Here is a 16,596-nt window from a genome sequence, read left to right on the forward strand (position 1 = left end):
GTAACCCGAGGTACCACTGTAATTGGATACCTGAGCACGTGGACAACTCATGATCCCCTCACGTTCACATCTAATTGGTTACACCAGAGGTTTTCAATCTTTTTGAGTTCATAGCTCTCCAACTCCATTCTTTTTGCGGCTCCTCAGAAGCCCAGTTATGTCACCCCTCGCCTGCAGAGCTGGCAGCCCCTCACCCCTTTTGGAGCACTCTCCCTTGTGGAGTGTCCTTTCAGCCTTCCCCTTCGTCTCCTTGGGGGTCCTCTGGGCAGCAGTCGCCACCGCCCCTGGTCTCTGAGCAACGCCACGCCCCAAAGAGAGGTGCTGCCAGGCCTGCATGGGGGAAAGGCTCCCCTTTGGCACTTGCCACTCAGTTCCCAGGCAGGCCTTGCACCCAGATGGCCAGGCTGAACATCTGATCAGAGGTGAATTAGGAGGGGAGTTGAGAGACAGACCAACAGCTGCTGACAGTGGGAGTATCTTGTGATTCACATGTAAGAGGCTTGAGAAATGTTGGTTGCTTCTTTCTTTCAGTGTGACAGCCCCCACCCCCCATGTGAGACCCAACTTGGTGAGCCTGCCCTGTACAGAAACAACCGTAGCCAAGACATAAAGACCAGCAGCTGCCAACGCCCAGTATGATGGATGACACTGCAATAAACAAGCACTTCCAAAACATGAAGTACAAAAGGTCTGTGACGAGTGGTGAGTTATTATGCATTGATTTTTATTGTTACCAACATTCTTATTTTGACAGGCCTACTCAGATGTTTATAAAGCTTGTATGAGTTTTAATTTGTCTTAGTTTATTCTATTGTGGTTTTGCCATTTGTTAAATAAAAGGATAATTTTATTGCTTTATCCTTTGGGAAACTGTTTGGAGGGTTTTTTCCTACCATGAAGTGGAGCGTAAATTTTATGAAATTAATGAATTAATTAAATGTGATTTGCCATGTGTGAAGCTACATTTAAATGAGAAGTACTGCAGTTCCATTACTGCTGCACTGCAGTTGAACTATAAAATCATATTTTAAGTCAGATGCCATCTTTAGTTTTTGTTGTCAGGTGCTCCTTTGTATTCAGACCAGGCCTGAGTAATATAATGTAGCACTTGGGAATGAAGATGCAGCCCAGAAGCCCAGCGCTGGAGGCCAACATAGAGAAGACCTGCACGGCTACCATGTATTTCCCCTTGGTGCTCAGGTAGGTGGGAACAAAGGACACCCAAACACTGCAGAAGACCAGCATGCTGAAGGTGATCAGCTTGGCTTCATTGAAGGCCCCAGGAAGCTTCCTGGCTAGGAAAGCCACTGTAAGGCAGATGGCAGCCAGGAAGCCCATGTAGCCGAGGGCACCATAAAACATGGCAACAGACCCTTCGTTGCATTGCATGATGATCTCTCCAGGCTGAGACTGCATGTCAGAATCTGGGAATGGGGGAGACACCCCCAGCCAGGTGCTGCAGATGAGAACTTGGACACTGGAACAGGAAATGATAATGGAGTTGGCCAGACTCTTCCCCAGCCATCTCCTCACCTTGCTCCCGGGTTTTGTGGCCATGAAGGCCAGCACCACAGTGATGGTTTTAGCCAATACAGAAGACACGGCAACTGAGAAGATTATGCTGAAGGCTGTTTGCCGGAGAAGGCAGGTCAATTTCCTTGGCCGGCCAAGGAAGAGGAAGGAGGACAAAAAGGAGAGAAAGAGAGAGATGAGGAGGATGTAGGAGAGGTCACGATTGTTGGCTTTGACAATGGGAGTTTCCTGGAATCTAATGAAGATTCCTAATACAAAGCTTGTGATTAAAAATAAGAAGAGGGCAATGGAAACAAAGAGGATCCCCAACTTGTCTTCATATTCTAGGAAGCTGATAATCTTGGGGACACACTGATCTTGGTTCTTGCTTGGATGCTCATCTTCTGGACATTTGTTGCAATGGTCTGCATCTGCAATGATAAAGAGTTACTTCGCTGTCCTATGATTTTTGTTCCATGTATCATACAGGTCTTTGTATTAGTCTCGATTCTTCAAGATGCCATAATATATTGGGTGGCAGCTTATACCAGAGACCTAGAATGTCCTAAATCATGCTATTGAGACTCCTAGCTTCACTCTGTCTACCCTTTTGGGTCAGCCTCTTCTAGTTGGTGGTAATCAACACTAGTATGAATATCTCATTGATAATTATTCGGTATGTACAGTACCTCTTTATATATTTTATTTTACTGTATAACATTCATGCAGGTTGCTCAATTTTGTTGTCATTCATTGCTAACAATGCCTTCTATTCCATATATACATTATTTTGAAGTGGCGTATTAGCATATTTTGAGTGACATTGTAATTAATTATATATCCACTACCAGTTATTAGCCAGTGTGTTGCATTTGCATTGATTGTTACATTTTGCAACACAAGGGGTTGTGTTTGTCTTCTAGTTGGTGGGACATACCTTGTTCTGAAAGGGCTTCCTTTCCCTCTGGAATGCCTTACCTTCCTGGGTGGAGATGGTCCCATTGGGACACTGAGCACACGCATAGCAGCAAAGCGGCTTTCCTTCTTGAATCACTTTGACGTATCCAGAAGAGCAGCTTTTGCTGCACCTTGAATGTGGAAGTGTCTAACCAGAAGATGAATAAATATCAAATAAAAAGTGTTAGGGATAGGTCAATAAGCCACAGAACTGAGTAACAGGCAAAGAAAATACACAATCACACCTCATTTTATGAGAAAACTGCTCTACCTTCTGCCCCACAGAAAAGGGTCCTTGTGGATTAGACCAGAGACCAATTATTTTCTCAGAATGGGAAACCACCTATCATTGATCTGTTGTAAATGCATTCTCTAAACTGATATCAGCATCTAGTCCAATCTGGGGCAAATTAAGCAGATGAGATGGATGCAAAGCTTCACTGCCACATGGAAGATGGAGCAAGGTTGTTTTCTCCTGCTCTGGAGGGTAGGACCGGAACCAATGCCTTCCAGTTACAAGGAAGGAGATTCCAATTAAACACCAGAAAGAACTTCCTGGTCTCTCTTCGGAGGTTCTGGACTCTTTCCCTGGCAGTTTTAAGCAGAAGTTCGATGGGCATCTGTCATGGATGCTTTAGCTGAGATTCCTGCATTGCAGAGAGTTGGACTAGATGACCCTTAGGATCCCTTCCAGCTGTGCAATACTATGATTCTATGAAATGAATTAGGATGAGAAGAGCCTTAATATTTACTGCAGTAGGGTGAGGGGCTCAACGGGTGTTTCTGCAAATAACACCCACTTAGTGAAGAAGAGGAGGAGGAGGAGGAGGAGTTTGAATTTGATATCCCGCCTCTCACTCCCTTTAAGGAGTCTCAAAGCGGCTAACATTCTCCTTTCCCTTCCTCCCCCACAACAAACACTCTGTGAGGTGAGTGGGGCTGAGAGACTTCAGAGAAGTGTGACTGGCCCAAGGTCACCCAGCAGCTGCATGTGGAGGAGCTGAGACGCGAACCCGGTTCCCAGGATTACAAGACTACCGCTCTTAACCACTACACCACACTGGCTCTCTGTTCTAGTGTTCTGAAGTGCTTTTGAATTATGGTGCTGGAGGAGACTCTTGAGAGTCCCATGGACTGCAAGAAGATCAAACCTACCCATTCTGAAGGAAATCAGCCCTGAGTGCTCAGTGGAAGGACAGGTCCTGAAGCTGAGGCTCCAAGACTTTGGCCACCTCATGAGAAGAGAAGACTTCCTGGAAAAGACCCTGATGTTGGGAAAGATGGAGGGCACAAGGAGAAGGGGACAACAGATGGTTGGACAGTGTTCTCGAAGCTACCAGCATGAGTTTGACCAAACTGTGGGAGGCAGTGGAAGACAGTTGTGCCTAGCATGCTCTGGTCCATGGGGTCACGAAGAGGCGGACACGACTAAATGACTAAACAACAACAACAGTGTTCTGAAGGCACTGAATAACTGGGATTCTTAACCCTTGGTTTTCCTCACCTGAACAAGCTGCGCAAGCCGCACAATGGCATCTTCGTCAATGCTGAACATTTTGTCTGGAGGTGCTTGCTGCTTGAGACTCCCAATTTTCACAGAAGCCACAGAAGTGTTGGGCCACACCACCCTGGTAAAAATATCAAAGTTGGCGGCCAACTCCCCCTTCCCATCCATGGTGGCGTTGTAAGATCCAAAGTTCCTCAGAAATGAGTGGAACTAGAACGACACATGGATAAAAAGAACATCACTTCAGTGCTTCCCATTAGGGGATGGAACGAAACGTGAGGTTCTTTTATTGGAAATTATGTTTCGTTGCTCTGATTGTAACCAAATTTTGCACAACGGTTCCAGAGATCAAGCTTTTTTTAAAAAAATAAATTTTTTATTAGTTTTTCACAATTTTTATAACACAAACATAACACAATAAAAACAAACAAACACATAAACAAACATGCATAATTTCAAATCCTTATTTCTTAAACCTTACTTCACCGACTTCCCCATACCTCCCCTTTCTGCATCCCAATTTCTAAATTTGTTTCAGCAAATCCTCTCCCTTGATTTTATCCAATTTTCCCTTATTCTTTTCCTTTACTTAATCTTTTACAGCTGTAATCCACTTTTTTTTTCAAAAACTTCAACATTTTAATATTCATTAATTTTACAATGTTTCTTAAGATATATTTTAAATTTCTTCCAATCTTCATCCGCCGTCTCTTTCCCCTGGTCACAGATTCTGCCGGTCATTTCAGCCAGTCCCATATAGTCGATCACCTTCATCTGCCATTCTTCCAGAGTGGGTAGGTCTTGCATCTCAGAGATCAAGCTTTTAGTACCGGATTCTGACCATCCCTGGTTGTTCTTCCTGCTTATTGCTGGTGTTGTCAGAGAAACAAAACTCTTCTGACGCTGGGGAGGCGGCCATGGAGGCTTTTCAGCACTGGATCACCAGATAAACCAATTCTGCATCAAAAGCTCACTCCACTCCTCCTGCTGCTTGAATGCACAGTCCCTTCCCTTCCCCTCTCTTCTCTTTATCTCCCTTTCGCTTGCTTGCTTTCTGGGCTTAATGGGGAAAGCACCCGCTGGTTGTGGCACCTGCACGATTCCCCCACTGTTACCCTGTGATTCTTGCCACATCTGCCACTTCTTATTTTTTATCAATTTTCCAAATTATTACAAATCTTGCCGGATTGCTTCAATTTAATACAATGTAATTTAATTCCATAACTGGCTTCCTGCTCTCCTTATGATATGTCCATGGTGATCCCCTGTTCCTACTCATAATCTTAATCAGTCTCTAGATGACTCCCCCAGTATTTACTGATATTATCCTCCATCAGCTGCCCCTTTACATTCCTGCATACAGCAAAAAATCAAATAAACCTTAATATATGTTCTATAACAGCAAACGTGGTTTCTTTTTCCAAAGTCTGGTGTTGTATCCCAGCTTCATATATTTTTCATATATCTATAAAACAAAGTATGGAAAATATTCCTGTATTGCAAGGGGTTAGACTAGATAGCCCTTGGATCCAACCCTAAGATTCTATGAAATGTAACTGATTATAGTTCCTGTATCATACTATATATTTCTTATTGTAATTCTTGCACTTTCCTTCTTCCTCTTTCCCCCCCTTTCCCTTTCATCGCTTTAATACACACACACGTTAAATTTGGCCGCCTTAGAACTTCCTCCACCATGGGTTAGAAATATAAGAAAAGGTTGTTGCTTTTTCTGTAGCAATGCCACCCCCAACCTGCAAAAAACAAACAAGCCCTGACTGGTGAGATACCCTTTCAAAATGCATAAATATTGAAGAAGTGGAGGGTGGTTGTAGGATCTCCACAAAGCCTGTTCTGAATAATGATAGAACACTTTTGCACATTTCATTAGTACTATCAGTGATGGAAAAAGGAATACCTGCCATGGCTGTAGCCTCTGAAGCCTCTGCCCGTCTCCTCCACCCATCATTGCCACCTGCTTGGATCTGGATGAGTAAGCAGCATTTAAGGCATGTGCCACAGCATACACACTGCTATAGATGTTGTAGTTGTCTGGAGAAAGACTCTGCACAAGGATATCCAGGGGCAATTCCCCTTTTTGGTCACATCTGAGACGTTCTTTCGCAGAAAACAAGTGCTTCGAAATGAAACAATCAAACACTTCCTTCCAGTAAGGAACTAAGCGACTGAAGTCAAAATTGTCATGTTTTAGGGCAACCTCTGTCTGAATTAAGAAGGAAAAGAAACAGTGGCGGTGCTGGTGTTGTAATCTCCAGTCAGACAGTGTTGGGGTGATGTCCCACAAAGCAGTTGTGATCCAGACTTTCCCCTCAGTGGACTGTAGCCACAATGTGAGTATTTGATTTATAAAGAATATCCCACTGAAGAAAGAACGAGTCTCTGCATAGTAAACAAATACATTGACTTGTCTCCATGTGAGAAATGAATCAACCTGAAATTTCACTTCATACCGAGTCATTTCTGGGATTCTGTATGAGACGGCAGCACAAATCCCATTCGAGGTGAGCATAGGGGTCAAGGACCTCACGAACCTTTCTCCGTTGTCATTCTCTGGAGCAAAGAGACCGATCCATGTCCATCTGAAATGCAGGAGCAACTTGACAATCCCTGTGTGTTGGTGGTCATCTTTGGGGAGCATCCGGTAGAAAAAAGGGAACTGAGTTTTATCATTGATGTCATGGGAGACAAACCCATAACTAACCTGGATGGGAACAGAAAAGAAAAGTGTCTTGCTTGGCTTCCGTTGAAACACTTTGTATGCATGTCTCATCCCCATATCACAGAATTTCCATATGAAATATATATATATATTTATTAATAGAGAAATTGTGCCAGTAACAATCCTAACCAGGTCTGCTTAAAAAGAAGACATAGAATTTCTTGGGAATTAGCCCAAACCCTAGTCATACTAACATTATTTCAATAGACTCTCTGTTGTATTCATTCTGTGTGGACTGGAGCGAAATTCAACACCCTGTAACCTAGAAGGATTTAGAAAGAAAGAAGGCTGTTGAAAGGACAAATAAAACTCGAGACTGACAGTAACTTTGTCCCCGAGACAGAGAAAAAGGCCATTCAAAGCAAAGTGAAATTAAAGTGCACCCCATTTCACACCTGTGGGATTTTGTAGATGCCCAACATGTTCGAAATATGGAGAGAGATTTCAGAGTCTGCACCATCTAAAACAGCCAGCAGGTTATTCTGCCTTCCACACCTGTAGTTTGGAATACTTGCATGACCGGTATAGAGCAGCTCTACCATGGCGTCGTATGTGATTCTTGCATTGTGATAGTTCTCAAAGATATTGTAGCCCAGGGTGATGTTGGGTAAGAGCCTGGGATTCTGGTTGATCTCGTGGATGGCGAGCAGGAAGGCCAGATTGTGGAGTAAAATTGTTTGTTCTTCTCCTCTGCAACAAAACATACATCTCACACGTCACCCTATATTTAATAATATATGTGACAATCATAGAATCAGAAAATGGTAGAGGTGGCAGGGACCCCAAAGTCTAGGCCAACCCCCTGTAACACAGGAATTGCTGATGGCCATTCATCCAAGTGACCCATCACATTTGCAGTCTCCTCTTGCTCAAGACCCTGATGTTGGGACAGATTGAGGGCACAAGGAGAAGGGGACGACAGAGGATGAGATGGTTGGACAGTGTTCTTGAAGCTACAAACATGAGTCCGACCAAACTGAGGGAGGCAGTGGAAGACAGAAGTGCCTGGCGTGCTCTGGTCCATGGGGTCACGAAGAGTCGGACATGACTAAACGACTAAACAACAACAACTTGCTCAAGGCAGCACATATGTGCCATACCTCATGCCACCATTTGACCCTGATAATAACTCTTTGATGAAGAGAAGCCACAGGAGAGCCAAAGACTTCGTGGCTGAGGGCTGATGTGCACGTACATCTCCTCAGTCGAAATCCCAAAACTCTAGCCACTACATTGCACTGCCATGATGTACATTGCAGCAAGGGAGTGGGCTTGGGGAATTTGCCATTTGAAGGGCATTTACAACTACTATTCTATGATTGTATGATTTCTAGACAGTGAAAGCACCTTGAGTTTATTTTAGGAACAACACCCGTGCTTCATCAGAATCAGAATCCCAATTGCCAACCCTGAGTGAAATGTTTCTTTATTAGTTATTAATTGATTTATTAGTTTTTTTGTATACCACCCTTCACCTGAAGATCACTGGGCACTTTACAACATGAAAATACAAAATGAGAACACAAAATACCTATTAAAAACAAAAACAAACCAGTAGTCCCCCCTCCCACAATATATTTTTTTAAAAGGTCATAAGAATGTTAATCAGCCCAAAGCCTTGGTTAAAGAGGAATGTTTTTGCCTCACCATTTTATATTGCTATAGGTTTTAAGGGGAACCCCTTCGCCGCCGCCCCCAAACCAAAGGGAGAATGCAAGCTGCAGAGGATTTCCTGGGCTGGCCTATGCAAAACACCCTGGTCTAGCTAGGAACATCAAGGGCTATTGCGGGACGCTGGCAGTGCAAGAGAACTTTACCTGAGGTGTGAACAGAGACTGGGGATTTGGGATTTGAGCTTGCCAGAGTAACTGGGTGTGAAGGAGGAGTTTGGGGAAAAGGTTGCTGGGAGGAAGAAGGAGGAAGAAAGGCTGGGATCCATCTTTGGGAGAGGTTGTCTAGCAGAGATGCTTTGGGCTCCAGGACTAAGGTGGGGTACAAGCCCCTCTCGAAAGGACCATGAACTCCCTCCATGCAGACTGATGGTGTAAATATGTGAATAAACCATTTTTCTTAAAGCCACGATAGTCTCTGCTGTGCCTCCATTTTCCAAAGGACAACAGACCCTATGTGAGTGCCTGGTACCCCATGAGCTGTTGCTACCACTAAGCAGAGAGGGGGGTGGCTCAATCTTTAGCTACTTAGAGGGCAATTGACACCTGAACTTTGAAGCAGCAAGGAATAGGTCATGCAAATCAACACTTTTTAAGGAGTTGGGTTCAAAGAATCAGTGATATAAACAACCGTTGCCATTGGAGACCCCGGTAAGTGTTTCCCTGTCAAAGTGGGCTGTAGCAGGTTACTTCCCCTTCCCCTATTAAATGGCTGCAATCCAAGGAGGAAGATAAGCTTTAATTGGCAGGGTGTGTGTGTGTGTGTGTGTGTGTGTTTAGATGTGTGTAGGTGTGAGAGAACCTCTAAGTGGTGTGCACAGTGTACAATTTAACAGCAAGATCCAAAGGAACAGAAAAGACTACATGTATGCGACAACAGGAGCACGGATGCTGTTAGCCCAGAGATGGAAAGAAGACAAAGTTCCTATCAGAGAGGAATGGCAGATCAAGCTGTTAGACTATGCCGAAATGGCAAAACTGACTGGAAAGCTCAGGGACCAAGAAGACAAAAACTTCAAAAAAGAATGGGGGGGATTTATAGTCTATTTAGGAGACCCCTGTAAGCAGATGAAAACATTAGCAGGATTTTAATCTCACTTGTAATGTTACAAATACTATGGACAGACTATGGCATAATATGCAGTTGAAAACGTCAACATTAGAACCCATGGAGGGGATGGGGGGGGGGAGTCTCGAGATTCAGAGAAATCTCTTTATATGGATATGTATTTGGTTTTGTTAGGGATGCGGGTGGCACTGTGGGTTAAACCACAGAGCCTAGGACAGGGGTCTGCAACCAGCGGCTCCGGAGCCGCATGTGGCTCTTTTACACCTTTGCTCAGCTCCGGGGCGGATACTAGCGAGGGGAGGAGGCGCATTGTGCGCCCCGACACTCCCCACTGTGGCGGGCGCTGTACTGGCTGTGACATCACATGGGGGCAGTGCGTGCGTTAGTCACGCACCGTCCTGACGTCACCTTCCCGCCCGCCCGCTACATTGTAAGGGGCATGTACGCTGGTCACTGTTTTGAAGGGGAGTGAAGAACACACACACACAAAAAGGTAACTTGTTAATTTAATGCTTATTTCTATGAGGAGGAGTAATTCTGAGGGGTCAAACAAAGAAATAATAAAAAAGTGACAAAAAAGTTATTTTTATAATGACGAGTTTTGCGGCTCCCGGTTTTTTTTCCTTTGGAAACGGGTCCAAGTGGCTCTTTTTGTCTTAAAGGTTGCAGACCCCTGGCCTAGGACTTGCCGATCAGAAGGTCGGCGGTTTGAATCTCTGTGATGGGGTGAGCTCCCGTTGCTCGGTCCCTGCTCCTGCCAACCTAGCAGTTCGAAAGCATGTCAAAGTGCAGGTAGATAAATAAAATAAATGAAAGCAAAATCCATTAAAATGAAAATGCAGCTTAAATCGGAAAGAACAACAATATAAAATCAAATAAAACAGATATTGAGGGGATTCACACACGTACATCAGGATACAATTCTTATGGGTCATAGATTATTGTCTGAACTGAACCTCACCAGCTGGTGAAAATAGGCTCATTGCATGGCGCTGGAGTGTTCAAACTGCTCCATTCCAGAATCACATCCCTACCGTAAAACGGAGGTATACGAAGAAACTAGGATTTAGCAGGGGCTGATGCAAGGAAATGCCCATTGTCTCTTTTAAAGAGGCTTAAAGCATTAGATTACAGCTTGAGTACTATTAAACCCATCCCCACATAATTTACTTACGGAGATATGTGGATAAAAGGAACCTGGGAGAACGAGCCTTGCAGGGATGCTCCACTTAGTGTGGGGATAATCCCACCGATGAGATGGTCTCCTGCTCTATAATAGTCCCAGGGATCATATCTATCTCTCACTAAATTCAAGGGGCATTTTTGCTTCAACATCCCATAGGCTGTACTGAGCAGCAGCAGAAGCAACATTTTGATGGGAAAACGTGCTGCTGTCACCCAGTCTGTTAGTGGCTCTTCTCTTCAGAATCGCCAAAACCCTCTTGCAAGACCAAAGCTGCAAGTGGGACTTTGTTAATACAGATGGAGTTCATCTAAGGGCTTCTCATCCAATGCGGTTGATATTAAGCTTCAAGCTCACAGCATCCCTGCCTGCCTCAAACCCCAGTTCATGCTCTCAGTAGAGTGCAGAATCAATGTTTTTTTCAGGCAGGATGCAAAAAAATTTTTATTCCCGATTCTGCTGTTTCTGCTGTTTCTGCTGTTCCTGTTATTGGTCTCAAATGTGATCTTCAGAGAAATCCCTTGAGTTTTGGCAGAATTAGAGAGCCAAATCACCATTATTTCCATAATGATAAGGGAAAGACTTGGCTCTGCCATCAACCATGAATTATTTGTGTGGCTCTTTCTGCCAAAACTCTCCAATGATCCAGTGAGCAGGGGAGATTAGCAAACGTGGACAGAAGATTACTGAAGAAAAATATACCCTTACAAAAAAGCAATATTACATGAATACAGTCGTACCTTGGTTTTCGAACTGCTTAGTTCACAAGCAACTTGGAACTCGAACGTCGCAAACCCGGAAGTAGGTGTTCCGGTTTGCAAACTTTGCCTCGGAAGCTGAATGTCCGGCACAGCTTCCGATTGGCTGCAGGACACTCCTGCAGCCAATCAGAAGCCACTCCTTGGTTTCCGAACGTTTCAGAAGTCGAAGGGACTTCTGGAATGCATTCTGTTCGAAAACCAAGGTACAACTGTATGTATAAACTTTATACTTTATTGTGTGTAAATGAGAAGTAAAAATTAGTAGCATGATAAAACATTCAAGCACTCCATGGCTGGATAAACTCCAAAGTTTGTGGAACTCAAGGCCATGGAGAAATGGCAGGCATTGGGGTGATGCATGTACTGGAAGTGAACAAACAGCCTTAGGATCAGAACTAACGGCATATTTGTGCCATCTGGGGAAGCAGGAGAAAGAAAGGAAAAATCGCCAATCAGCTCTTTGCTTTAACAGGTGGTGGTAATCTTTCTCTGGTCTGGATGGCGTCCGCCCTGTTTGACCCCAGCTGAAAACTTCATCAAAGGAAGTCTCATGAATACAGTGTTGAATGAATGTAGTGTATGAGCTTGGTGCTATAAAAATGAAACTCCCAAGGTCAAGGGTCACGGGTCAGCTACCTTTCTTTGTACCTTAAAGCAAATTAATCAAGTCGGTTTCATGTGAGATTGCACTCCACTGAAATGTTTTTGGCAGCAGGTAATAAAGACGATCAACATGACTGTACAGAACAATCTTAAATTTGCAGAGGAAAATATCCATTAGAATTATATACCAAACACATAGAATCTAACAAAGGGACAATATGAATGGAGTCTCTGTGCCCTAACTACAGCAAAAGGATTGGTATTGATTGGTATTATTCAGTTATTGATTTTATATGTTGTGATATATATATTTTTGTGAACCGCTCTGAGACCTCCGGGTATCGGGCGGCATATAAATTCAATAAATAAATAAAAAACTAATAATAACTGGAGGAATAAAAATACAGCTCCCTTCAATGATTGGTTTGAAGATATGTATAAATTCCTTACACATGAACAAGTTGTGTAGAAATGTAGACTTGCCATGGACAATTCCGTTATATAAATACCATGTAAGGTTAAGGCCTTTTCCTTTTTTGTAATGTACACAATGCTTTTGTTGTTGTTCTGTTTTGTTTTCTACATGGGCACTATTTCTTGTTTCTTTTATTTCTTGTTTCTTTTTTGAGCCTTATCTTACTCTGTGCACTTGTAATTAAAAATAATGAAAACCCAATGAAAACTATTTTTTATATGACGGATTAACTTTCATGTCATAGGAGGTGATCCTGTTGGATAATGAAAATGGGACACAGTAGGAATGACATCTCAGAACAAGCTGTTGGGGTGAGGGTTTAACCTAAACACACACAGCATAACAAGGGTTGATTCTCTTTGTAAAAGGGAACTCACGGGAGTATGAATACAGTGGTGCCTCGCAAGACGAAATTAATCTGTTCCGCAAGTCTCTTCGTCTTGCGGTTTTTTCATCTTGCAAAGCACGGTTATTAGCGGCTTAGCGGCTTAGCGGCTATTAGCGGCTTAGCGGCTATTAACGGCTTAGCGGCTTTAAGAAAAGGAAACAAACTCGCAAGAACTCGCAAGACGTTACGTCTTGCAAAGCAAGCCCATAGGGAAATTCGTCTTGCGGAACGACTCAAAAAACGGAAAACTCTTTCGTCTAGCGAGTTTTTTGTCTTGCGAGGCATTCGTCTTGCGGGGCACCACTGTACACACATTGGAAATTATATATTTCATTTCTCCTGTGTGGTGCCAGATAAGAAAAGAAAGGGAGGAGAGGAGGAAGAGAAGAGGTGTATAGTGGTACCTCAGTTTTGGAACATCTCTATTGACAAACATTTAGGAACTCAAATGCCATAAACCCAGAAGTAAATGCTTCCATTTTCGAACAGTCTCTGAAGTTGTACTTCGGAGGCAGCTTCCTGTTTGACTCTTCTGTATGGAATTTTCGGTTTTTGAACGTTTCAGAACTTGAACATTCTTCCAGAATGGAAAACCGTGGTACCACTGTATTCGGGGGGGGGGGTAAAGCCTGTAAGCAGGAAAGCTTTGCAGTGAGGGGAAAGGGTGGCGGGGAGACTAGATCATGCTGCGATCTATCCAATATGTTACACAGAATTAGTGAAGAATTAACTAAATTCTGGATGTAAGAAATGTAACTTTTTTCGGATTGCTTTTTGTTGAGTACGACTTATCTGATTTGTTTTTCTTTGTTGTGCTATGCTTTTTCTTTCAAAACCAAAAAAGCATTTAAAAAATAAAAAAGACACTCATTTCTGTTAAAGGAATTGCAGTTGCAGCAATAAGTAAGTAAATTAGTTAGTTATTTGGTTGGTTGGTTGGTTGGTTGGTTGGTTGGTTGGTTGGTTAGTTAGTTAGTTAGTTAGTTAGTTAGTTAGTTAGTTAGTTAGTTTCATCAATGCACCCAAGTCCTCTGCAGAGGAACAGCAGCAACAGAAGATGTGTTTAGTATGAAACTGTCTTAAGTTTCATTCAGTACGTTTGGAATAAAATACATCTGGGTATGAAACGCTGCATATAAAGGCAAACCAGTTAACTTTAAAAGCAATTGTGTGTTGTTTGCCCCTTTAATGAATCATTGTGCAATGAGCAAAGATATATGTATAAAACAAACACATTAAATGAACTCTGTTTTTATTTTGTAAATCAAGTATGTTTCGGCATCTACAAAAAGATATTTCTCTGTGCCCTAAAAGGCAGGACAATGCAAATGCGACAACTGGGCCGAAGTAACAAAGAGCAAAGAGGGTGGCATTCTCTGTCTTTGGCAGGAACATGATTACACCAAATGATGTTTTCTTTTAAGAACTGGATTTGGTGTACACCCCAAAGTGAAGAAAACATATTTGGAGGAAAAACTGGGGGCCTTGAGGCAAAACAGCTGGTTTCACTTACACTTGAGCTGATGAAGAAGAAGCTCAATTTACACAAATCACCTTCCAAGACAATCCAGACTGGAGCTGGCAGCTCAACAGGGTCAATGGCTCCTTGAGGTACCTGATACCTCTTGGGAGCTACAAAGCTGCCTTATACTGAGTCAGTAAACAGGCCCGTGTAGAAGAGTTTGGATTTGATATCCCACTTTATCACTACCCAAAGGAGTCTCAAAGCGGCTAACATTCTCATTTCCCTTCCTCCCCCACAACAAACACTCTGTGAGGTGAGTGGGGCTGAGAGACTTCAGAGAAGTGTGACTGGCCCAAGGTCACTCAGCAGCTGCATGTGGAGGAGCGGGGAAGCGAACCCGGTTCACCAGATTACTAGTCTACCACTCTTAACCACTACACCACACTGGCTCTTAGTATTGTCTAGCAAATTAACTAGCAATGGCTCTCCAGACTTTCAGGCAAGGAAACTTTCCCAGCTCTTCCTGGAAGTTCTGGGGATTGAACATGGGATCTTCCATATGCAAAGCATGAACAGGTAATAAAGACGATCAACATGACTGTAAAGAACAATCTTAAATTTGCAGAGGAGTCGGGAAGCAGCCAACAAGAGAGAGGCTCGCATTCTTCCCAGACAGTAGTTTATCAATTCCCCGTTGCTGTGAGAAGGGCAGGAATGCAGAGTGTGCTAGAGATAAACTGACTCTCTCAAGTGACACAGGCAATGTCAGAAGGCGGGAGTGGGGGAAGCAGTTCCGGAAGGAGAGTTAATTCATCCAAGGAGCAGATGTATGGGACAGTTCTTAAACAGAACGTGGGGTCCACGTTTGCAAATTGCTAAATTATCCATCACACGTTTTCCTTGTGACAAATGACTCTGCTTTCTTCAATCATTTCCTGTCCTAATTCAAAATGCTGGCTTTGACCTATAAGGGTTTATAAGGGACATTCTATTTTACATCAGTATCACTGGGTGGGAGAGGAGGCGCTTTTGTGCCCGTTAAGATTTTTTGAAAAGCTTTTCATGATACAGACAACCCCTTCCCCAAAGTCCAGCTATGTCAGGACTTGGGTAAGGTATAGGTCAGCAATTAAAACAACAGAGAAGTCAGAAAAGTTAACTCTTTATTCCAAGTGAAACAGAAGCAGTTTGGCCTAGTGATCCCAGCAACCCTTCTCTGCAGCTTTTGCCCTGTTGGGGTAGTTATAAGGACTGAAGGTCCCCACCATCCCACTGCCCACTAATGCTACTCCTCTCCAGGGTCTATCCCAAGCAGTTTCAATCTGCACCTTTGCACAACTGATTTCTGTTCAGCCTGCTTCATTTCTCTGCATGTCCTTGGAGACCAAGCGAGAGAGAAGTGAGCCGTTCTCAAAGTAAAGGAAGGATTGAACTCTGATTGAACCAGCAAGACTCTGGGAGGGGTGCGTATAATAGTCTCTCTGTGCCTGTGTCTCTAGCCCCCTTGGCCCAGGTCGTTTTATTCACAAAAGAACTTTTACAGAGTGTTTGAAAGAACCAATCAGATTTCTTCTGAGCATTTCAACAAACCCACGTGGGGGAAAAAGTTAAACTAATTAAGCACACATATTTATGGGGTAAACAAATAACAGAACTACAAAGGAGGACATTTGGCAATCCCGGAGGTGATAAACAAGCAATACATATGATAAGAAGGATGGCCAGGAGGACAGTGATCATGTGAACCCTGTTTCCTGGCCCTAAGATTAACATCCTGAGATTAACATATTGGAAAGGCTCCTTCAAAGAAGCTTGCCCACTATCTTTATGGCCCAAGATGCCTGCCTGGCGACAACTGGGCTGTGTATGTGACTTGTGAAGCAAGAGAAATGGGCAGTAGAGGAAATGGCCAGAGATGCAGAGGGTTGTGGGATTTGATCAGAAATTATTGTCAATATATCAAACCCAGTCAAGACAATGCATTCATCGTGGACACAATGGCTTGATGCATATTTTATAATTCCTCATAGTAATCCCACCTGACCCCACACTCTGGATATTTGCACTCCTACATCGAAACTGGGTGCAGCCAGAGGGAGGAGGAGACTCCATGGCTTTTGAAGCAGGCTACCTCTCTGTCTCCTAGTTCCACACTTCTCCAACCTCACTTTCTACCTCAGAGTCTGAACTGTCCTCTGCCTCCAACTCTTCCTGCTCACTAAACCTTGTTACTTCACCTCCATATTGTTACCCTACAAAGAGGTGG

General features: G+C 43.4%; 1 protein-coding gene across 1 annotated transcript; it reads right to left on the bottom strand.

The window, feature by feature from the left end:
• Nucleotides 1–1,032: 1,032 nt before the first annotated feature.
• On the bottom strand, nucleotides 1,033–7,821 carry LOC308579743 (vomeronasal type-2 receptor 26-like; the record flags this gene model as incomplete). Its single annotated transcript, XM_081180676.1, has 6 exons — nucleotides 1,033–1,943; nucleotides 2,491–2,617; nucleotides 3,974–4,186; nucleotides 5,895–6,200; nucleotides 7,112–7,406; nucleotides 7,817–7,821. The coding sequence occupies 6 exons, from the start codon at nucleotides 7,819–7,821 to the stop codon at nucleotides 1,033–1,035; spliced, it is 1,857 nt and encodes a 618-aa protein (XP_081036802.1).
• Between the last annotated feature and the right edge of the window lie 8,775 nt (nucleotides 7,822–16,596).

This window comes from Podarcis bocagei (genome assembly GCF_964188305.1).
Source record: "Podarcis bocagei genome assembly, chromosome: 2".
Lineage (NCBI taxonomy): Eukaryota > Metazoa > Chordata > Lepidosauria > Squamata > Lacertidae > Podarcis > Podarcis bocagei.